Genomic DNA, 24,274 nt, shown 5'->3' with positions numbered 1-24,274 from the left:
ACGGATGAGTGGCTAGCTACGCTCGACTCTTATGGTCAACATGTTTCGCGCGCATTGAGTCAGGAGGATCTCGTGGCGCTTCGTCAGGACCTATAATGAAGTGAAGTGTGCTCGAAAAAACTATCTACAGTGTGGTGAGAAAAACAAGGGTGAGAACAAATATGTTGGTCAACCCTTAATAGGCGCCCCTACCTTATGTATTGATTTAAGAGGGGGTCACCAATTTATGTTAAAAAGAGCTCCTCATCAGGAGCATGGCGCGTCCACAGGGGGAGAAACACATTCGTTCCTACACAGATATCCCCTGGAGGTTATTCAACCTGCCCGCGTCGCCGAACCCGGAAGCTTCCGGGTTCGGCGACGCGGGCAGGTTGAAAAACCTCCAGGGGATATCTGTGTAGGAACGAATGTGTTTCTCCCCCTGTGGACGCGCCATGCACCTGATGAGGAGCTCTTTTTAACATAAATTGGTGACCCCCTCTTAAATCAATACATAAGGTAGGGGCGCCTATTAAGGGTTGACCAACATATTTGTTCTCACCCTTGTTTTTCTCACCACACTGTAGATAGTTTTTTCGAGCACACTTCACTTCATTATAGGTCCTGACGAAGCGCCACGAGATCCTCCTGACTCAATGCGCGCGAAACATGTTGACCATAAGAGTCGAGCGTAGCTAGCCACTCATCCGTTGTGAGCATATATAGCTTTTACGCCACTCACTTCCCTTTTTAATAGGTGGTTGACTGAGCCAATAAACTTTAAATTCAGATTAACCAACCTTTTTAATCACTTACATCTACACTCCCGGGCCCTCACACGCATGCACCATACGGCAGGGAACAAAAGATCTCCGACAAAGAGCCCCTGTATGGGTGCCCGTCGGGTATTGCACCGCCGACCCGACGAGGAGCAGAACCCAGATGATGAAGCATGACACCTAGCTTGCTGGGTGTGTGAGGGTTTTAGTTCCACCCTGAAGGGATTCCCTTCCCTTGTGCACTTATTTTCACTAGGTTGAAGTCTGAATTGGAATATTTTATTCCCTGTCGACTTCCTGTCCTGTAGGAACTACACATCTCTTGTTGACACAGTTACTTAGGGCCTATGTGTAGGACCTCGTTAAAAATTGCCCACCTTTCACTCTCCTTCCTTTTGTTGAACGTTTCCGAAAAGGTAGGCACCCTCTTCTTTTTCATTGCTGATATTAATTTTAAAAATAAATTAAAGGGGTCACACAGCATTTCTCACCTCATTTTTCATTCTTTCATTTCCCATTTCATTTATGTTTTTAAAGTTTGAAAGTAGGTAAACATTTCTTTAAAAATGATCTATGTAGCACAAAAGCATTGCTAAAATACTAAGTAAGACAAACAGCCAGGAAGAATTTTCAGGGTTTTCAGCGTTTCAACCCTGCCCAAAATGCAATGTTTAATGCTGCCAGAAATAAATGGCCAGCTCGAATAATCAAGCAGCAGGTGGTGGCAAGGAAGGTGGAAATGAGCAGTAGGTTTTGTTTGGGCGGTGCGGCATTTGAAACCCTCACTCTCCGTTGCAATGTCTTAGTCCGCTGCTGTGCATGCACAGTGGTAGATGCTCACATGGATGCTCAGTGCCTTCTGAACATAGGGACGTTGTGTCCGTGTGCGTCTTTTTCCTCCCTTCAGTGAGTATTTTTCCTCCTCTCGGCGGTCTTCAGTAGCTGAGCTGGTTTCTGAGGCCGTGTCGCCTCTCCTCCCTGTCGCAAGGCACTATGCGCAGTCTTGCCCCCGCTAGTTCCCTGGTTTCAACGCCTATCCTGATGTGGCTGGTGCATGTATGACTGCCTTCCCGCTGCGCCTCCGCTGTCAGTTCTGCCTGAAGGGCGCCATGTTTATATCTTGCTAGGCTCGCGCTTTGATTTTGCCTATTCCTTCTTTGTAGGTAGCACGCTGTGCAGAGCTGGCTCTCCCCTCGCCTAGCGCCTCTCACAGCGCACCTTGGGAGGATTGTATCATATGGCAGGGTGACAATTCCGCTCTGGGCCTGCCCGCAATGTAGCTTGGGCCCAGTCTTTGGCAGCAGGCAGCCACGCTGGTATTGGCTCGTCCCCTCCCTGCAGGCTGTTTGCTGCTCACAGGTGCTGCGTCTGCAGGTTGCGTTTTCAGCACCGGCCGCCATGTCGAGCAGCCGCGCCTTCCCGCTCTGTGGCTTGTTTCTTGCACCACAGCTGCCAGAGGGCCGATCCACCTAGGGCCGGCTCTGCTTATTGTGCCGCAGTCTGGATAGGCTTTCCAGCGATGGGACTCAGTCTCTATTTTGTCCCAGGCTCTATGGCAGCAGCTGGCACTCATGCAGCCAGTATGGGTCCTCCGATTTCAGCCACCGCTTCAAACTTAACGGTATGTGGGTATTTGGGCAGGATTATGTTGATGTTCGGTCCCGAACTGCAAGAGCCTCACGCAAGTGCGGCCATCTTGCTTGTGCGCCCTCTAGCGCCCCCCACTTTTCCTAATATTGCTTAAAAATAGCTATTATTATGTCTTCATAGTCTTAATGCTTGAGACACTTAACACAGATTTCTCTTTCTACTACCATTTTGGTTTTGGATTTTACTCATTTTCGTTTTGTCTTAATTTACACAGGAATACCAAAAGGGGACTATGTGGACATAATACTATTTCAGAACAATTACACAGACACTTTCACAGAATATGTGGAGCATTAACCGACCTCACGCTTGTGAACAACCAATGTTCCAACATGAAATGTGTCAATGGTACATGCATCCTAATGCAGCCATCCTGCAAATGCTTGGATGTCTTTAGAGAAACAATGCCACCTTACCATATCCAGTTTGCCCTTATGTTCGACCAGGCTGGAGAATGCATATGCCGTGAGCACGCAGGCCGCCAAGGAGAAGTAGGTGTTGATAATGGCTCTCTGTTGGTCTATTCCCGCATCAGCAATTGCAGAATTGAAGCTGGGCCAGAACATCCACAGAAATACGGTACCTATATTACAAATCAAACAGTGGAACTATAACATTTTACAATATTAGTATAAACATTTTTTTTTAAATCGGGACATTGCTTTAATGACCATTTACAAATTAGGAATATAACTTTTCTTACAGCATTTCACCATGTTTGACTAACTCTAGCTTCAATAGACCAACATCCAATGGTTATGTATTACAAGGCACGTGGTCAGTACAGAGTCAAGAGGAAACGTGTCCCCTATTTTGTGGTTTTTGTTTGGACACCTAGGCTATGTTTCAGTCTGTGAAGTCTGGGACTGGTGAGCAGTCTCCAGAGATGTTGCATAATATGGCCTCTGTTTGCATCTCTGCAAGGGGAGCCTGAATTGTCACTGTGCTTTCGATATCTCTGTGCAATCAAGATGTATTAGAGAAATGTCATTTTTCTTATTTGTGTGTGCCTGATGGATTAGGCCCCTCGAATGACAGACAAAGCAAAGGTAACCACTTGTGAAGGGAACAGGGTTTTAGTTCAGTCAGCTGTGTCTATTGGGTTTACTGATTGCCACTTTTATGTCCTGTTCAGGGTCCAGCTTGGCATTGCATGCTTTCAACCTGCTCACTGCATTGAAACACCAGAAGGTCTCAGATATGGCAGCTAGGCCATGCTACTGAGTCATGTGACCAGTCCTGGCGACTTGCATCAATGCCGTATAATTGCATCTCAGGCTGAGGAAAGGTTGGCCTCGAGTTTCCTCTGATTCTAATGATTGGGAATGAAGGCGTCTTTCACTGTCTACATTTAGAAAACAGTCATAAAACGAGGCTTCCGGGGATTCTGTTAACTTGAGCCATAAATTCATTGTCAGCTGATAGGCCCATTTCTCAGAAACACTGATAAATATAGGCAGGGGAGGGTTGCCCTTTTTGTATGTTGGGCATTACTGAGAAAACGGGGCTCTAAACCTTGTCCCTGACGATACTAAGAATTGTATACACTAATTACTTTACATGTGTATCCGATCTTAACTCTGAACCATTTAAGGGTCAAACATATTTAAGGCATTTTTTATTAACAATTGAGCGTGAGCCAATAGACACTGCTGTCCTTTTATATTTCATTTTTAATCCTTCCACGTACCTTAAATACCCATGCTTCTCTAATGTACAACCTCATATTGTTGTATCATTCACATCAACTTTCTAGTCCACTGTGACTGCCCCTTTACTTCTGCCGCCATACTCCTTCTTTCTACCCCTCTCCGTCCCCATTCCCTGTTCCTCTTCCTCTCCCTTCTAATCTGGTCTGTTCTGTTCTGTTCTGTTCTATTCTACAGGTGGGGCGCAGCGGCCATAGCGGCTGACTCCTGCGCGCGGGGCTCACGGTGTCTATCGCCGGCGGCAGCTCAGCATCATGTGACTCTGAGAAATAGCTCACTCAATCTCCCCGATGGACCCTAGCGCCTGGAAACCTTTAAAGGTGATATGTTCCCGCTTTACAAATGTGAATTTAATATTTTTATTCTATTCTATGTGCTGTTTTTAGAGTGCACTTTCACCCTGGGGCTTCTCTATGCTAAATGTTAACCCCCTCTTAAAAGCAAAAGTGTTTTTCAATGAAACTATTAGTCTATACATTGAAAATCAACTTTGTATCTATTTAAAATCACAAAGGCTTTTTCTCTTCAGAGTTGCTTGTAGCACTTACCAATCATAGCGAATAAATCGGAGTGATACACAGATCCGTCATTCTCATGTCCATCTTTTAGGGCTGGGCGATACAAAACGCGTGCTGCGGCTAACCCGAAGTAGGCTCCAAAGGCGTGGATGATCATCGACGCGCCAACGTCGAACGCCTGCGGGAAAGATACATTCTCTCAGCACAGTCATGTTTGTGAGCGCATTTGTGCATCTCTGCTTTTCTGAGCGCACATTCAACATTGGAATCTGGGAAGCATTAAAGAAAGGAGAGAACTAGCGGAAACCTGTTTTGCACTTCTTGAACTTAAACTTTGTACAGGTTACCAGGGGCATCGCGTACCGTAGGATTCAGTTGGGATTGGTTTAATAGACAGGTCAATATTTAGGGCCTGATTACGAGTTTGAAGTGTGGCAGCGGCGTGCCATGCCAGAGCCCCGCTGCCACACTGCCATACTCGTCTGCACACCGCCCTTCAGATTGAGTTCCTTCGTGTTTGGCGGGCAGTCCTTTGACGGTCCCACGGCGGTGATGCTCAAAGGTTCTCATCTGAGCCTTAGAAAGCCACAGCAATGGGGGCACCCACACACGTTCCTCCATGCCATGGACTGTGCAGTCAAAGCCGGGCAGGAGCAGGGGTGCACACTGACAGGGGGCACATCATGTGCCCCATGCATGCACCTCCTGGCCCAGAGGCAACAGGGGGCCCTGCAGGGCCCCCTTAGTTTCCTCATCGCCATGAAAAGGAGGGCGGTGAGGAAACTCATGATAAGTCCGGTGGTGCCACAGAGGCACCACCAGCATAATTGTGGCCTCACACTGCTACAACACCACCAAGGTATCACGGATGCCCAGTGGCTGTGGCAGTCCTTTGGCGGTCTGACCGCCAAACTCGTAATAGGGTGGTCGGATCGCCGTAGTCATAATAAGCCCCTTAGTGATAAAGAGACCTCCCATTTTACCTTTCTTTTTGACCTATGCACACACCGGTGTTGAATTGTATTTGCAAATCATTTATCAGATAAATACCCCTGAGTTGGGTCGGTAACCGTTTATCAATTAGAAGCATTTATCAGTTAAAGACCTCAGAGATGGGTTCATAACTGATTTGGAAAAAGAAATCTGTTCCTGTGGGATTGCATTGTGTGGGTGGAATCACAGGGACCAGGCAGTGGTTTGCAATACTACAGTAAGCGCAAGCTCCATTCGATGTTTTGCCACGTGTGTGTAATTTAAATTAAAAATGTGCATCTGTCCCTTGAATGGATATGGGTTACTTTTTTAAAGAAATCCCATTTGGGAATGCCAATGGAGAGGCAGAGGTGTGCTTTTTCCTTTGGTCCTTAAACCCTGCATGCAAAGCCGGTCGCTGGGGCTACAAATTGTGACCTGCCTCATTACTATTCATTAAGTAAGTCATTTTGCAACCACATAATAGTGCACAGGTCACATTGAAAATTGCAGCCCCATTCAAAAACTAGTTAGAGTACAATTTTCACATTCTACATTTGCTAATGGGGATCATATATCAGGTCCCTAGTGCATAACTACTATGGCATATGCCAGTGGCTTATAACAAGTGCAGTTGGTAGGTAAATGTATCCATGAAGCTGAGTAATGGATGGGTGGATGCTTTTTTGGTAGCAACTACATTAAATGCAATTAAAAAAATATTAAATGCTTGGTAGATGGTTTTCACCAAAGAAACTACAAAGACATTACATTTGATTATTAAAGCAGTCATTCCATTTATCTGTCCAGACAGAGGATGCCTTGACAAATAGCATGATATCTTTCTTGTATGTATTTAGTTGGAGATAATTGTCATTCATCCAGTTGGAGATCACAGGCACACCCAAAGTAAAACGCTTTTTAGTGGAGGCTAGATCTAGCTCAAGTTTGAACATCAGCTGAGTATCATCTGCATAAGAGATTATCTCAAAACCAAAAGGCTCTACGATCTTAGCAATGGCGGACACATAAATATTAAACAGTGTGGGGCTCAAACAAGAGCCCTGTGGGACACCCCTGTCTAGTCGCATTTTGTGAGAGGTATATGGGCCAAGGATGACAGTTTGATATCTGTCGTGCAGAAAATGGCAGAGCCACTTGAGGACAATGACTTTTATCCCAATCTCTCCCAGGCTCTCAATCATCCTGACATGAAAGATCATGTCAAATGCCACGGAGAGGTCCAATAGCACCAGAATGGCCGAGTTGCCTGCCTCAAGTGTGAGTTGCGGAGAATCAGTCACTGCCAGAAGCTCCGTTTTCGTGCTATGGCCTGATCGAAAGCCGAATTGCAAGGCGTCCAGGATTTGATTTGATTCCAGGTAGGCTGTTAATTGTTTATTTATTAAACCTTCAAGCAGTTTCCCCAAAAGTGGGACTCCTGATATGGGGCGGTAGTTTGCTGGCACCTGTTTACCCAGAGTGGGTTTATTCAGAATCGGTAGTACAAGGGCAGCTTTCCATTCAAAAGGGATGGTGCCAGTTCCTACTGAGGAATTGAATAGCTCTAAAATAGCCGGGGCAAGACAGCTGGATAATGATTCCACTACTTTAGGGGGCACATGTCAATGGGAGAGCCTGATTTGGCAGTAGTCAAATATAAAAAATGTAGTCTGCATCAACAACAATAGAATAGAGTACAAGTGGCAAATTTTGGACATGGAACAAATAGGAAGTATGAATAATTAAAGGCATCCCCTTAAAAAAATGTCTTGGAGTGTAAATGGCCTCTGAGTTAGAAGCAGGCAAAGGAAGATCCTACAGGAAATATGAGATCTTAGAGCAGATGTGGTGGTGTTACAGGAGACACATCTGCCGGGTCCTGAAATGAAAGAACTTATGTCAAAGCAGAGGTGGATTCAGGAGGTGTTTTTTCTACTCAGACGTATTTGACAAAGGGAGTGGCTATCTTAGTCCAAACTAACCCAGAGTTATAAGTGATGCGCTCAGAAGTAGATGACAAAGGAAGATGGGAATTTGTGGAGATGATTTTGGGTCAAGTCGAATTTGCCTGTATTGGGCATTATGTTCCAAATCTTGATGATCTGGGCCCTCTAAGATATTTATTTGGAAAGCTCTTGGAATATAAAAGTGCTAAGCTATAGGGAGGTGATTTCAATATCCTGCTGGATAGCAAAAAGGACAGATCCAACTAGAAAAACCATGTTTGCTCTCCACAAATGACTAGTAGTTTGAAGGACATGCTAAGGGACTTTGGATTGAGAGATTTGTGGACGGAGAACATGGGGGATCAAATGGTATACTCATTTGAAAGTGCAAAATATGGCATAGTTCAAGATTGTATTATTGGTTCATAATTCCTAGGCATATGGGGAAAGTGAGTCAGATCAAATATATACCCACTGTACTCTCAGATCATAACATTGATTGGCTAGAGATGGAAGGGAAAGATCATAGGATGAAGGATTGCTGAGGTGGTGGACAATGGAAAGAAGATTCTTGACATTTCCTAATTTTGTACAAAATGTTTTAGTCTACACTAAGGAATGTTTTAATAATAACAGATTCCAGCTCATTAAAACCCCCGTGAGCCCAAGTAGCAGGAAGGGATCCACCCTGCTAAGTATTTACCACGGCTTTCAGGTATGCTAAAAGCTTTTTAATTACATCCATTAGTGAAAGCTTTCAGCTTTCATTTTGACTAATGGCCTGTCATCCCCTACACAGAGCCTGCACACGAAATGACTAAAAGGCAGTGAAGTTCTCAGTTAAACAATCCCGACTGGAAGAAAAGGTAGACTTTTCAAAACAGCATGCTGTAGCCCTGTATTGATCTCTCTACATAGGCCAAAGGGAGTAAGAAATAATTCTAAAATATGGTTCCTTCTCCCTTACAGATAAAGAAAACTGAACGGACAAAAAACACACTATTGTCCAGGTACAATAATTAGGATGCAGACTTAAAGATAAAGTGAACTTTAAAAAGGGAGCTATAGCTATTTGGTCTTTTAAAACGTTTTTTTTTTATTCATCATAATTTCAGAAACCCACAGTGCTGCCAAAAATCAAGAGCCCTGATGAGAGTCCGCATATTTAATATCAGAGACTCGAAACACGTTGGCTTCACTATGATTTGAGATATGAACATGGAGGAATTATGAATTCATTTTTTGTCTATATATAGAGGAACAGTCCCATGTATTTGACACCAATGCTTTCCCTGTGTTTTCCCATTCTTCCTTAATTGAAACGTTGATACATACAACATTTGTAGAATGTTCATGAAATAATGTTTATATATGAAATAGGGTTTTGACTTAGAGGCTAAAGACAACATTAGACTTCTAAGATATTAGGATGTTTTGTTTATGATTTTCTCTCTAATAATTTTTCACATTAATGTTTATTCACATTGTGGATTCAAAACACAATATTGTTGTTTAATGTGTTGTTAATCATATGTACACAAGTATTTTCTGTATATAGACTTTATAGTTTCTTTCTGTTTCGAATACATAACAAAGATTTTTAAACAAACGTTTGAAAAAAAAAGGTATAAATAAAGTACCAGATCAAATGAATGGAAATTCAAAGACCCAAAAACAATACAGGTCCTGGCATACTTTCCTGTTATATGTTAATAATAACAGAGGCATTTGTGAAAGGAGAATAGTGTGGGACGCTTATAAAGCATATGTAAGGGGCGTGATTATGAAATGGACTAAGGATCAGAGAAGGTAAGAAAAGAAATTGGAGGCAGCCCTGCAAAAAAAAATCAACAACTAGATAGTATGATTAATGATCTGAGCATGAATAGTCAGTACGAATCGTTAAATGAGGAATTAGTAAAACGTAAACAAACACACACAGATCTTATAGATGGGAAACAGCAGGAAAGTTGGTAAGGTGGAAGATTGAGACTTTAATGATGGAGAGAGCATTGGTAACTTGCTAACATAGCGTGCGAGAGTCATGAGTACCTGTAATGTTATCAAAAGTTTTTCAGGCTCAATAAGACAGACAGTACAGCAAGTACATTTGAATCATACTGTCCTATTTCATTATTAAACACAGGTTAAAAGATTTTGGAAGGTATATTGGTGAAGAGTCTCGGTCAAGGTTGGCCAGTGAGGTCAACCACCAAGACCAGCAAGGTTTTATGAAGGGGCGTCAAATGCACAATCTAACACACTTATTGATAGGAGCTGACTGTTACTAGTTGTATCCCCAAAGCAATATTGACCTTCGACTCAGCCAAAGCATTCAACTGGGTGAACTGGGATTATCTATGACTTTGCCTAGAAAGATTTGGTGTCCCAAAGCTATAAGTAGAGACCCTGTGGGGGCTATATTCCAAGACCACAGCTAGAGTACTGATTAATGGGGTCTTAACAGACAGCTTCTCTATATCTAGACGAAACATTAAAAGGTGCCCCTTGTCATCATTGTTTAACTTTTGCATCAAGTCTTTGGCCCAGAAGGTTAGATATTACCAAGACATTACACCCTTTCAATCTTGTGGATGCACACAAAAAATTGCCCATTATGCTGATAATCTTATTATATACATCAGTACCAAGCTCTGCACTGGATAGGTTTGTAAAGTTGGAAAAAGACTTTGGAACATTTCAGGATGCTTTATTAATAAGGACAAAACAGAAATAATGGTATAGAATGTAGAGATGCTGAACATCCTAGTAACGGAGGAGGTGCTCTATCTAGGTATGCTGTAGAAAAGCAAGCTAGATATTTTTACAGAAGTCAATTTAGGGAAAATCTCAGCAGAAATCAACAAGACACATAGAAGGTGGAGGATTCTATCTCTTAAGATATATGGAAGAGATAATCAGATTAAAATGAGTATCATCCCTAAGCTTACGTTTCTCTTCAATTGCATCCCGTTAGCTTTTTCCAATGCCCAGATTTGGGATTCACCTGGCACTCCAGAGTGTTTGCAAGACATCTTCAGTGTCCCTTTGCAGGGATTAAAAGATGGAGAAATTTGCTAGATGGCGGTACCTTAAAAATGTGGTCGGATTTAAACATTTTGACGAGTGGAAGCCTCATCAAATTTAAAACACTAGCAATTGCTTTAATCATCAACTGTACATAAAGATGAATTACAAACTCCAGGGGACATTGAAGCAGCCTTACAATTGGCAGAGGTCAAGAATGAAGTTGGCAAATGGTATGAACTCTTGTGTCAAGCAGATGACTGTTTGATGCCACCATCCTACATGATTTGAAACAGATGCTTGCTGAATGATCAGTTGGAAACCTTATGGCTAATATCCTTCTGCATTTAATATAAGGTGGTCGATTCTGCTGTACTTAAACGGAATCACTTGTTTACAGTACACAGGGCTAACTGGACTCCACAGAAACATTCAAAAGTTCCTGGTATGCCTGAGAGGTGATGTAAGAAGTGCAACAAGGCCAGGGCGGATGATCTCCACCTGTTAACTGAATGTCCAGGTTTGCAGTCTTTTTGGGAAAATGTATGTTCACCTATGGCAGAAATTAGCAACAAAGTGATTTTAGGTAAGTGCTTGTCTGGTATTGTTTGGGATACCCCAAGAGGCCAAGGAAGAGCCTAGCAATCAGAAAATAAGGAACCAAAATATTTTTTTGAAAATAGCAGTAAGCAATGCCATCTATAGAAAATGGCTGGATCATGATCCCCCTAAGCTGAAAGACTGGTTAATGCTAATAAAGAGAGTGTATTTGATGGACTCAGGTAATCGAAGATGAGAGAACAAAGTTGATGTATGGTCCCTGGTGGTTGAATGTTTTTGAGACAGGCACAGTGAGGTCCTACAACTAAGAACACCACTTGAGCATTCTCTTTCCTTTCAGTGTGGATCCAAGCAATACCCCAAAACCTGCTGTGAAAAGGAATTACCCAGTTCTTGAGTCCTGGTGTGTGAGGATGTATATGATTAGCTACTGCCAATGAGAGAGTCAAGTGGGTTTGATGCTAAGGACTAAAATAAATGAAACAAAATAAAAATGTTAAACTTAACAAAACACTGAAATTCACCAGTTATAGTTTACTGACCTAACTAGATCTTGTGCACCCACCATGATCTTCTTATGGCCTCACAGATTCCATCAAGCATGACATGACCAATGACATCATTGAGACATCACTGATAGCATTTCCAATGACATCATTGTTGACAACACTGGTACTACTCCTTCCTTCAAGATTTTTTAAATTGATCACATTCTTCATCACTGATCAGCTGCACTCCTGTAGTGGTTCACGTGCACTGTACATATTTGTAACCACTTATGCTGATTCTCAATATCTAATATACTTGATTTAACTCAACAGTAGAGAGTCTTTCATACAGCCACCCAACCAAGGGGTCGTCAGAAGGTGTGCCTATTGGTTGTATGTGGAATGCCTTCATGATCCATCATTTACAAGACCTGGTGCCTAGTCTGTCACAGACACTAACTTATCTCTTGCAAAAGACGACCAGATAACTTCTTTGAGGCACCCTTGGTTCAAAACAAAGAAAATGGCCAACCAAACTAAGGGACACCTGCTTTGTTTTAATAGATTTTCCCAGTAGAGCGACTGGTCCTAAGTTGGCCAGTACAGAGTTCTTCTCTCTTCTATAGCGTGTCTAAAATAGTATTTTGAATTTCATTAACATGTGATTTCCTAGATGTTCTTCAATTCAGTAGTGATCCTCGGGAGGAAGAAATAACAGATTCAAATGGATACTTTCCCAAAAAGTGTAAAAGAAGGTGATTGTTTTATTGTGCCTCTGACTAAAGAGTATGTACATTCGTCTGGTAAAGTCATCCTTAGTTCTGGGATTTCTGTAGATAAAAAGCCTATGTTGTGGTTGCTGAGTATGTTGCAATATCAACCTCTATGTATCTCTCATATTCTGATGACATACTGTTGGTAGAAGGGAAACTGAAGAATTTTAATGGTAATCTGTAGGAGAGTAAGATCTGCTTCACATGGGTACCCCCACTTTTTGCTGGTGTTTCACTGTTTTTCGACTTTAGTCTGGCTGTGGCCCTGCTAATCAGGACAACAGCCTAGCTGCTTCCTCTCTAAAATGGTTTCCATGCACATTAGGTACATATCTAATTGGATTCTGGAGTGCCTTATAAGCCCCTAGTATATGGTATACTATATACCTAGGGCATTGGTACCTCAGAGGCCTACCAGGGGCTTCAGCATATATTATGCCACCCCTGGGAAGCACGCCAAAATGACACCACAGGTTTGCTACTGCAATGTGGGTAAGGGTGTGCTTGCACCCCTTACTGTGATATAGGTAGCCTATATCACAACCTTATACAGGCACGATTAAACCTATAAGCCACTCCTATGGCAGGCCTTGACAATCATGAAGGCAGAGTACTTGGTTTTGTGTGAGAGGCTGCCCAAGCATGAGCTGAGCCCCCCTGCAGCATTAGGAAATACTTCCTTATGCCCGTTCTGTGATACAGCATACCATATACTCTTATGTGCATTATAACCTTGCGGTAAATGTCAACTTTGGAATGGCTGCATCAAAACATGTCGTGTTTGGTGTCAAACGCTTTGGAATACAACCCTCCCCCCCCTCCCCGCCAGTCCTGGTGGCGGGGGTAGCATTCCACCCTTCTAGAGGGAGAGACATGTTCACACTGATTTAACCCGGTTAAATCCTTTCAAAGCCCTGGCATCACAAAATGGATGCCACTGCCACAGACACGGGTCTGGCCTCCTGCTGCTGACCGAAACTCCGGCAGTGGAGGCCTGTACAATAGGTTTCCTGTCACAGGGAGGTGTAACCACCTCCCCAGACAGGCAGATGGGTATTGGGGCAGGAGGGGTGCATTCAGTGAATGCTTTTGAGACACTGCCTGGGGCACACAAGGTGTCCCTCTGCATAGCCCGGTTCAAACTGGTTGCAGGGGCACTAAGCCCCTGCTCTGCCGCGAAACTGGACAAAGGGGAAGGGGTGTAACCACCCCCACCACAGGCCCACCCATAGGTGGAGCCTTAGAGGTAGTCCATCCCCTAAACTTAGTATAAGTATAGGAACCCAGTCCATAGGACTTTAGATTACCCTGGATGAACCTCTGAAACATATATCCTGGACCTTCGACTTTCTATCACGACTAGAAGACGGAAGAAATCTCCCTTGGCGTCAAGGAGTGACTCCCCTGCTTGGCAGGCACCAAAGAAGCAACGGACCGGTCTGCATTGTTGAAGCTCCCGCCGGACGACGAAGTCTCTGCATCACCAGAGGTGGATTTCCAGACTTTCCTGAGGCTACCCTGAGTCCACAGCAAAGCTGAGGCCCGTGGCAATTGTGGGTAACGTGGAACCGTGACCCCTGGACACCGTGAACTTTTGCAGCAACAACACCTTCCTGGTCATCCTCGAAGTTGTACTTTGGGCTCCGAGTAGCCCCAGCCTTGAGCACCTCCTGCACTGAAGATTGTTGGCCTCCACTCCACGAGTGACCCGTGGACCAGCTCCAAGTGCGACCGCTCAAGGCTCCTTCGCGATCACTAGCCCGTTGGCTAGCAGGTCCCCACGAAGGCAACTCCACTTCTACTTGTGCTTTTCTGGTTGCTCCAGACTTGTGCTTACTTACCCTTGCTGGGTGAGTCCATCAGACCTTGCTGGCAAGTGACCCAGACTCTGTCCGCTCTACTTTCAGGTTCCTTACATCCTAGATCCAGGCTTGGATCTCTCCGGACACTTCTCCTCTTCTCGGCAGCAGCAGTTCTTTGCAGGCTTCCATTGGAATCGACGACACGACCCGACACCAAAAGACACCTATGCATCCGGCTTCCCTGGGTGAGGTAACTCAAGTACTCCGGTACTCTCGAGGGTGCTAGCCCTAGAACTGTCTAAGTCCAAAAAGGGTTGGTCCTAGTTCGATTTGAAGTGTCCCTAATCTTCCACACTGCATATGGCTCCCGTGGGTTCCCAACATCCCTACCTTGGGTGGTTCCTTGGGGTCTAGAGGTGATAGGCACCTTGCCTATCTCAGTCGTCGTTCTTATACCACTATTTTAGTATATGGTTTGGTACACCCCTAGGGCCCAAACGTGTATTTGTGCTTTTACTGTTGCTTAAACACTTGTAACTAAAGTACTTCAAACTCCAGTCTCATAAAGAGACTAGAGGGATGTGATTTATCTTATATTAAATACATATATTTTGAATATATACCTGGTCTGGTTGTCTTTTCATTTGATCATTCAAGAGATTATAGACTGGTAAAACAAGCTGCTTTACATTCCTTCAAGACTTAGCCTGAAGGCTGCTCCCCATAGCTACCACTAGGATAGCTTTCACATAAGGTTGTATTTAACCAATCACCATAAGGGGTTGTTTGGACTGATACAAGGTGTCCACTAGAACTAGTGTACAGCATATATCAGGCCACCTTCTCACATAATCTATGGGCATTTTTCTTGAAATATCATACTGAACCCACTTCTGGTTCCCCCAACATTGTGTGCAAGTGGACCAACTTCCATCTTCCCTTATTCAAAAAACTCTTTTGTTCTCCAAATTGACCGTTGATGATTAGATTTGATGTGATTATTGGCAATGGTTTGCTGTACTCCTGCAATTACACCAACACCACCCTTTCAAAAAATAAAATTAGCATAGATGACATGGGGCGCAAAAATTTATGTTATGCTAAATTGATTTGTATAGCGCACCAATCACCCAAAGGGGTATCCAGGCGCTTGAGCTGTCTATAACACCTATAATGTGTCTGAGTAGAAGCAATCAATGTTGTGTGCGCTCATCCCTTCAATTTCTTCATTGTCTCAAGTACAGTTCAGGATAGAATTTCATACTCGTCAACCTTGAAACAATAGACATGGATACATCATAAACTTGTGATTGGCCGCCTCGCACCTGCTCCACCAATAATCTTTCAAGTTAAAAAGACATGATATATGCTGGAGCGGGTCTTTAATGGTCAGTAGAGCCTGTTACGGTCGGATTTAAGGATATAATAGACCTAGAGAACTTCTCAAGTCACAAAAAAGGGGAGAGGATGTGGCAAAATGGTCAGAGCGCCAAACTTTGTAGCTAGGGAACCAGGTTCAAGTCTCTGCATCGGCCCAAGGTCTCGTAACTCTGGGCAAGTCACTTCATCTCACCGTGAACACCAAAAAATGTAACTGGTGATTATGTAAAGAACCCCAATACCTTTGTGCTGAGTTTGCACAATATTAGGGGTGGGCGGAATTTGCGAAATTCACTTTCGCAAATTATCGCGAAAATGTTAAAAATCTCCGCAAACACGCGGAAATATCACGAAGATGCGGAAGTTTTTTTCCCGCCCGTTCGCAGTATTTTCTGCGTGGTCGCGGCTCGCCAACTTACCCATGCGGTTGCTCACAGGCGCGGCCATCTTGTTTTCACTTGTCTCGCGGTGCATGATCGTGAGAAGAAAGACGTGATCGCACGACGAATGACGTTACTGCGGGCGCGAACTGTCGCGAGACAGCGCAAATGGCTAACAACAATCCAACATCTCGTGGAGAACGCGACCGGATCGGGAAAACTTGTCGGCGAACGCGGGGATTCAGGTAAGGCAATCACGCGCACGCGAGAATGTATTATTAAATGCGGATTGCGGAAATTTTGACATTTTCGCGCTCTCCGCGGAATGCGAAAATGTCAAATTATCGCAATTTCCGTGAGCGGAACGGAAATTTAGCCCAGGCCTGCACAATATGAAACTGCAAAAAAAGAAATGATGCCATTCCCTTATTTTCATTCTTTGCGAAAAAACTGAATTTTTAACTAAAAATTAAATGTCCCACTCGTGAAAGCTAGAGAATTTTTAAAATTTATTCGGAAGGGCAGATATTGTTAGAGAGCTTTTGCACAGGTATGGGAAGTCAGTGCCAAGCTGTAATACCCATTGTGGTAACTTAGGGACCTATTAGGATATTGGCGCTGAGGTTCTGTAGCGATCCGAACCCGTGAATTCGGTATCATAGTACTGACACGATTTCGGTACCAATGAACCGCAAATGATCCATTATATGCATGACAGTATTTTCGCTACGCAACTATCATGAATTCACTGAGAAATAGGGCATTCTGTTGTAAAGTCATGGCATCCATTTTAGTTACGGCATCCATTTTGTTTCTTGCCCTCACATAGTCAATGAACGGGCGATGACCCCGGCAGAGTCACCTTGTTAAGGACACGTAAGCTCGAGCCCCGAGAAAGGCTGACGCTGCATGACTAGGCAGAATCAAGCTGCCTCCCTTGCCTGAGGCCAGTCCTGCTATACTGGTTCTCGTGTCCGTTGTCCTGACTGAAAGGCCGAAGACGGTAGCCATGCCCGTTTATGATCCATAAACACCTCTTATCCTACTTTTCAATCCTTTGCACCTGGCTCTGCTCCTCTCCTTCTGGGCTTTTACAATGGGGAGGTTGCGATTTTTATGATGGGGAGGATCGGGCAAAGAATGGAAAACTGACAAGGGGACCTGATTGAATACCGAAAACCTACGACTAATTATTGTTTGATGTCTATTTACTGTTTGTTTGGGATACCGGGTTGGGCATGAGAAATATTCGTGTAATGTTGCCTAAAGACATTTTTCGTGTATTTAAGGAACAACCCACTTAATGCAATTTGAACAGTCTCGTAGATTCTGCCTCTGTGTGGTTCCTATGACTTCTGTGTCCCTGCAGTAAATAAATCTTGGTCTCTGACGCCACCATCGAGAAACCCGCGTCTCTGTTTATTTGTGCACCTAGACAGGAAGGAACTCAGGGGTCTTCGGGTTTTGTTTCCCTGACACCTCTGGACTCTTAAAAGTCCAGAACCTCAAATTGGCGCCCAACGTTGGGCGACGTCATCCGGTACCGGTCCAAAGCCTGAAAAGTTCGAGAAGTTTCGTGTGAAGGGAGGTACCCTGCTTCATCGATCCCTGCATGTCGTAAAAGTGGCCCGACGATCTCTTCCACGAGGGTTCCCGTTCCCAGACGGCTACAGAGGACCGCTGCCCTGACTGTCGCCCTATCTTGGACCCGAGGTGCAGACCTTAGTACGGCGAGACGTAGACGGGTTCTCCTTGGTGACGTCTTCCACATTTCAGTTAAGTATTAAGTGGGTTACGCTCAGTTTGGTTGTTCTTTGTTGCTCTGGTTTAATTCGTAGATTATCATTGGTTGCTCTTGTTTAGATAATCTTTGTTTTGGTATTAGTTCATTTTGGTAGGCCTAAGTTCTCTGCGCATTTTTGGTTGGAATTTGTCTTTGTTTGTCATGACTAACAGTATTAATTGTTTCCTGTCCTGGTTACGTTGCAACGGGGATTCCCGGTTGGAGGATTCGTGTTCGGTTCCTCCGATTGGAACTCCTACATATGAGCTCTATTGTAAACATGGTGTGGGTCCTATTGCGTATAATGAAGTATGGGTCCGTTATACCAGGAAAGATGGTGTCCTTAGTTGGCCACCGCATGGTAGCTTCGAAACCGAAATACTAGACAATCTAGAAACGAAGTTGTTTAAGAGAAAAGCCCGGCCGGCAATGTTTGATTCTTTTCGCGTATGGCGCAAAGAAGCCAAACAGAGAGAAATTAGGAAGACGAAGAAAGAACAGAAAGAGAAAGGGTTGACTTTAATGGAGTCTGCTAGGCAGCTGCATGTCAACGAGACTGAGAAAGCAATGGAGATGGCGAATAGAAAATATAATTTGGCAATTGATAAATGTTACCCTGTATTGCCATCTTGTCCTACTAAGCCGATAGAGGATCATGAAAAGGATCCTCTGTTGTCTTACCTGTTGAATTCACCTCCACCGTATGCACAGGGTATTACAGTACCACAGTTACTACCTGTTGTACAGCCAGCTGCTGGTCAGCCTGGAATAGTTGCTCCGCTTCCTTTGATTCCAGCTCCTGTCCTTCCCGTGGTTAATGTTCCTTCGGCACCCCCTCTTCCTGGGTCGGATGTTCCGCCTTTGCCTGTCGTTTCGCAAACTGCTTTATCTGCTACTCCCACCCTTACTATTTCATCTGCTCCAGTTTCCCTGTTCCCGAACTCTGTAAACATTCTGACTCCGCTTTCCGTTCGTCGGAAAATAACCGACTCTGTAACTAATATCTTAACTCCTCTCTACAGGTCTTTAATTGGGACCCCCGTTTCTGACTCTATACAGAGACGTAGCCAGCTTCCTGGTCCTCAGGAACGAGAAATGTTAGATTCGACAGCTCTTAGGTGGATATCGAAAGCTGTGAAGTATGATGCACAAAGAGTGTTAGATACCTTTATGCAATGGAATGAACCAACTCAACGTTATGTTTTTGACGTGATGTGTTCTCTTGTGCGTGAAGAATTGGAAGATGATGACTTAGACTCCGTCCCCTCTGATCTGATAAATGTTCAGCAGAAATTTGCCGCAGGAATGGTGATAGGTTCAGAGGTAAGGGGAGCGATAGAACTGATTTTAGCTTATAGGGATGATTCCCCACTTCGAACGCCAAGGGACCCTGATGGTTCACCGATTACTAGGAAAAGACGAGGTCAATATCCGATGAGGGAAGTTCCACCGATATGGCGTGATGCAGTTCAAGCTGATGCGGCTAATGGTATTGCAGCTGCTCCGGCACAATTCCAGAGAGTGTGGATACACATCCCTTGGAATCGGGCCGAAGTATTAGCAGTAAAACAGGCGTTGCCGGACCCGCGTAAAAATCCTGCTGGTTATTACAAAGAGTTAACGCAGACAGTTCAAGCGTGCGTCATGAATTTGGCAGACATTGAAATGCTATTTGGTAATGTAGTGCCACAGCCTATATGGGCCAAGATTCGGCAAGAGAACCACCCAGTCGCCTTAGGAGGTGATTGGCCAGCTATTGTAGCAGCAGATGGGCTACAAGTTGGCGGTGATAAACCTGAACCTCTGATTGCTGCCTTACCTGGCAGAATAATTAATCTGATGAAAACGCTGATGCCAGCGTTACGAGTTAATTGGGATAAACTATCGGCATGCAAGCAAAAGAAGGACGAAAGCGTCTCTGACTTTTTCACTAGATTTGAAGAGACCTTCGTAGACCACAGTGGGCAAGATATGAGTACTGAGGGAGGCCAGAGGTTGTTTGTCGACAAGTTTGTGTTTAATTTACTACCTGAGCTTAGTAACAAGTTAAAGGATTCTGAAAGTGCATGGGCAGTGTCGACGACAGCACAGATACTTGCAACTGCTCAGTATTACGAGAATAGAGAGAAAGAAGAGAAGGAAAAGTCAGAAAAGAAAACGAAAGATTTAAAGACTAAAGTTCTTTTGCAACAGGCATACCCGCCTCGCTCAATTCAGTCAGATTCACAACAGCGACCCCAGTTTCAGCAACAGCCACAATTCCAGCAAGGGACATCCCAAAGATTTAATTATGGCTTTTCCCGACAACAGTTAGCATGGAATCAGTGTGCCTATTGTAAAAAGGAGGGTCATTATAAGAATGAGTGTCCAGTACTGCACGCACAGACTAGTGGTGTCCCAGCTCAGAGAGGTAATGTTGGGTTTATGCAAGCTCCTAGAGGTAGAGGACGTGGTACAATGACACCACAGGCTGATCGCCCATCAAATTATTTCGATCAGCGAAATGTACAACCTACGCAACCAGGTAGATCTCCACAGTATCATGTTGAAGATTATTATGATCATAATGAAGAGATTCAGAGAAGCAAGTACTAGGACAGCCACAGGCAAAGAGAGGGAGTAGTATCAGTTCCAGTTGATCAGAGTGGACCTTATGTCACAGTAGTTACATCAGGCGTGGTCGAACCGTTTCTGTTGGATACTGGTGCGGCAAAAAGTTCAATTATGCATGCGAAACTCCCTGGCGCACCTTTGTCTGGCTTAAGGAACACTTCAGTAGGTTTCTCAGGCGCCCCTGTTCACAATCCTGTTTCTAGTCCTTTATCAATATCTGTTGGGCCATGCGAATTAGAAGCACCCCTTATTCTAACAACTGGTTGTAATGAGAATCTGCTTGGTTTAGATCTGTTGAAACGCCTGCATGCGACACTGTACTGTTCTCCTTCGGGAGTACAGCTCACATTAGGCAAAAGAGTCATCTCTCCAATGTATATGTCGATGGATAAGCTCCCACCGGAGCTGCGTTCTCTCCCTGATACTCTTTGGGCGACTGGTCCTAACGATGTAGGTCTCTTGGAAATTCCCCCTTATGTGGTAAGTCTGAAAGCGAATGTTAAATTCCCACGAATCCCACAATATCGGATTTCAAATGAAGGTGAACGTGCACTCTTGCTGATTGTGAAAGACTTAATACAGAAAGATGTGATAGAGGAAACTAGAGGAAATGTCTGCAATAGTCCTGTTCTGCCGATTTTGAAACGCACTGACCCGTCCAAACCTCCAATCTACAGATTTGTGATTGACCTCAGAGAAGTTAACAAAATAGTGATTCCGCAGTTTCCTGTGGTACCAGATATCACTGCATTATTGACGTTAATTCCTGCCTCAGCTTCATGGTTTACAGTGATCGATTTGAAGAATGCCTTTTTCAGCATTCCGATAGCCGAGGAAAGTAGAGACATTTTTGGTTTCTCCTTAGGAGGTCGCAGTTTCAGATTCAAACGCGCTCCACAAGGTTATTGTGAGAGCCCTTCAATTTACAGCCAAGCATTGAAGAGTCAATTAGATGCTCTTGTACTTCCTCCTGGTGTTGCTCTGATCCAATACGTAGACGATCTTTTACTGGCTGCTGATGACAAGGAAACCTGCAAAATAGCTACAATTTCTTTATTACGTCATTTGTCTGACTTGCATCACAAGGTTTCACCTTCTAAACTGCAATATTGTTGCCAAGAAGTGACCTACTTAGGTCATCTTTTGTCAAAGGAGGGAAGAAGGTTGACCCCAGAGAGAATCAAAGCAATTTCGCAGATGACTGTACCAAGCACTCAGAGAGAAGTACGTGCGTTTTTGGGTATTACGTCATACTGCAGGCAATGGATCCCAAATTTTTCTCTCATGGCGAAACCATTGGTAGCCCTGACTGGAAAAGGTGTTCCGAGCCCTTTGCCATGGTCTGAGGAATGTCAACAGAGTTTCTCCGACTTACGTGATGCGCTGTGTTCAGCTCCTGTGTTGGGTACTCCTGACTACAGTAAGCCGTTTACTTTATATGTCCATGAAAGAGAAGGTTGTGCGTTGAGTGTATTAACGCAACAATTTGGTGACAAACAGCGGCCTTGTGCATATTTCTCATCCACATTAGATCCGGTAGCCAGAGCATTGCCAAGTTGTTTGAGAGCTACAGCAGCAGCTGCAGTGTCTATTTGACAGTCTGCTGGACTAGTCATGAACAACATGTTAGTAGTCATGGTTCCACATGCTGTGGATACACTCATGAATCGAACGAAAACTCAGCACCTCACCAGTGCTAGACTATCAGGCTATGAGCAGACGCTTTTGGCAAGTCACATTCAGATCAAGCGATGCAACATATTGAATCCAGCAACACTGTTGCCGACTACTCAAGAGTCGAGTGATTCAGAGCCCCATGATTGTTGTTTCAAAACTGAGGAAGAGACAAAAGGTAAAATTGATTTAAAAGATACTCCGTTACTAGATCCAGACGGCACTTTATATGTCGATGGGTCGTGTTTCAAACTACAGAATGGTGATGTGACGGCCGCGTATGCAGTTACGACTTTGAGTACGATTGTTGAGACTGCAAGAGTAAGTCAGAATTCTGCCCAAGCTGCAGAATTAATTGCATTAACAAGAGCGTGTGTTTTAGCTGAGGGAAAGAGAGTGAATGTGTTTACTGATAGCCAATACGCCTTCGGCGTAGCACATAGCTTTGGACGTCTCTGGAAAGAAAGAGGTTTTCTCACGTCCCATGGGACTAAGATCCAACATGGACAGTTAGTCAGCGATCTATTGGAATCCCTGACCCTACCGAATGAAGTTGCGATTGTGAAGTGCAGTGCACATCGGAAGATTACGGATGATGTAGGCCGTGGGAATGCGTTTGCTGATGAGGTCGCTAAAGAAACGGCCAAGAACATGACGAGCCGAATGTACATTGCAACGTCTGCAAGATGGATTGCTGAGTCAGGGATGTGTGAGAATACGATTGAAAGTGTGAAAGCAATCCAGAATGAAGCAACTGAAAATGAGAAGAATGAATGGAAGGAGAAAACGGGTAAAATGGATTCAAGTGGATGTTGGGTTGATTTGTCTGAGCAGCAGCGTTGGATGTTACCTGACGCGTATGTGCTCGCAGTAGTCACGATGGCGCATGGAGCGGCGCACATCAGTTCGAAAGGGATCTGTAAAATGTTAGCTCCAGTATGGAAGAATGAGGGAATTACTAAGTGTGCGGAAAGAGTGGTGAAAAACTGCATGATATGCCTGATGCATAATCCTGGCAAGGGAACCCCAACCCCAACTGGTCATTTTGCTCCCCCTTCTTGTCCCTTTGAAGTGATTCAGTTGGATTTTATCCACATGGACAGGTGTAACAATCTTAAATATGTCCTAGTGGTAGTCTGTGCCTTTTCAAGATGGATTGAGGCATATCCATTAAAGGATAACACTGCTATGTCCACTGCCAAAATCCTCCTCAAAGAATACTTCCCCAGGTATGGTATGCCACGGATTGTTTGGTCGGACAATGGAAGTGAGTTTGTAGGGAAAGTTATGAAGAGTGTGTGTGCGGGTCTGGGTATTACCCAGAAATTCCACAGTGCAAATCACCCACAGTCAGCAGGTTTGGTTGAAGGGTACAATGGTACCCTGAAGCTGAAACTTGCTAAAATTCAAGCTTCCACTGGTCTATCTAGGCCAGATGCACTGCCTTTAGCTCTATTGTCCACCAGAGCGACTGTACACTCTCGAGTAGGGCTTAGCCCATATGAGATTGTGTTCGGTCGTCCTGCTAATATTTGGGGAGTCCCTAGGCCAAAGGAATTCAAACAGATCGAATACCCAATGTTGATTGATTATCTTTATGACCTGACTGCTAAACTAAGCCTTATTCATCAACAGGTATTCGAATCCTTGCCTAAACTGCCAGAGAGTCCAGGCCACACGTTGAAACCAGGCGACCAAGTTGTGGTGCGGAATTTTGAGCGAACTCGGAACCTCCAGCCAAGATTCGTGGGTCCGTTCCAGGTACTCCTAACAACGAGAACTGCTGTACGCCTAGCTGGAAGGAAGAATTGGGTGCACGCTAGCCATACGAAGCGTGTCCCTCTCCCACTCCCTTATGACAACTGGGTTAGACAGGGATTTGGTGAATCCGAGACAGAACCTGTTCCTAGGCACATCCCTTTCAGTGATGCAGAGTACATAACGGACCCACGAACTGAAACACAGAACTTTGACACCTCAGCAGGAACCGCTCTTTTGAATCCTGGACCGAGTGTTGTACAAAGTGAACATTTGTCACCTGTGGAGTCGAACATTTCCGCACCTGTAGACCAGCTATTTCAAGATCAGACAAGACCCGGAAATTACAGATATAATCTACGTTCTCATATTATGAACTAATGACATTGCATAATTACCTTTCTGTTTGAAAACTGTTTTGATCTTATTGCATTCCATTCAGTCAGGAAGTTTGCTCTAAATTTTTATCTCTCACCTTG

At 44.2% G+C, this 24,274-nt stretch overlaps 1 protein-coding gene across 1 annotated transcript in view; it reads right to left on the bottom strand.

Annotated features, from left to right (window-relative positions):
* RHAG (Rh associated glycoprotein) overlaps nucleotides 1–24,274 on the bottom strand; it is a 132,955-nt gene that overhangs the window by 48,892 nt on the left and 59,789 nt on the right. The window contains exons 4-5 of the mRNA XM_085610494.1: nucleotides 4,666–4,813; nucleotides 2,825–2,991 (exon numbers count right to left, since the gene is read on the bottom strand). Coding sequence (XP_085466620.1) covers nucleotides 2,825–2,991; nucleotides 4,666–4,813 — 315 coding nt within the window. The remainder of the gene's footprint in view (nucleotides 1–2,824; nucleotides 2,992–4,665; nucleotides 4,814–24,274) is intronic.

The sequence above is a fragment of the Triturus cristatus genome, chromosome 6 (assembly GCF_964204655.1).
Source record: "Triturus cristatus chromosome 6, aTriCri1.1, whole genome shotgun sequence".
NCBI classification, from domain to species: domain Eukaryota; kingdom Metazoa; phylum Chordata; class Amphibia; order Caudata; family Salamandridae; genus Triturus; species Triturus cristatus.
Note: the sequence above shows the minus strand (reverse complement) of the source record. Positions and strands in the feature narration are given on the sequence as shown.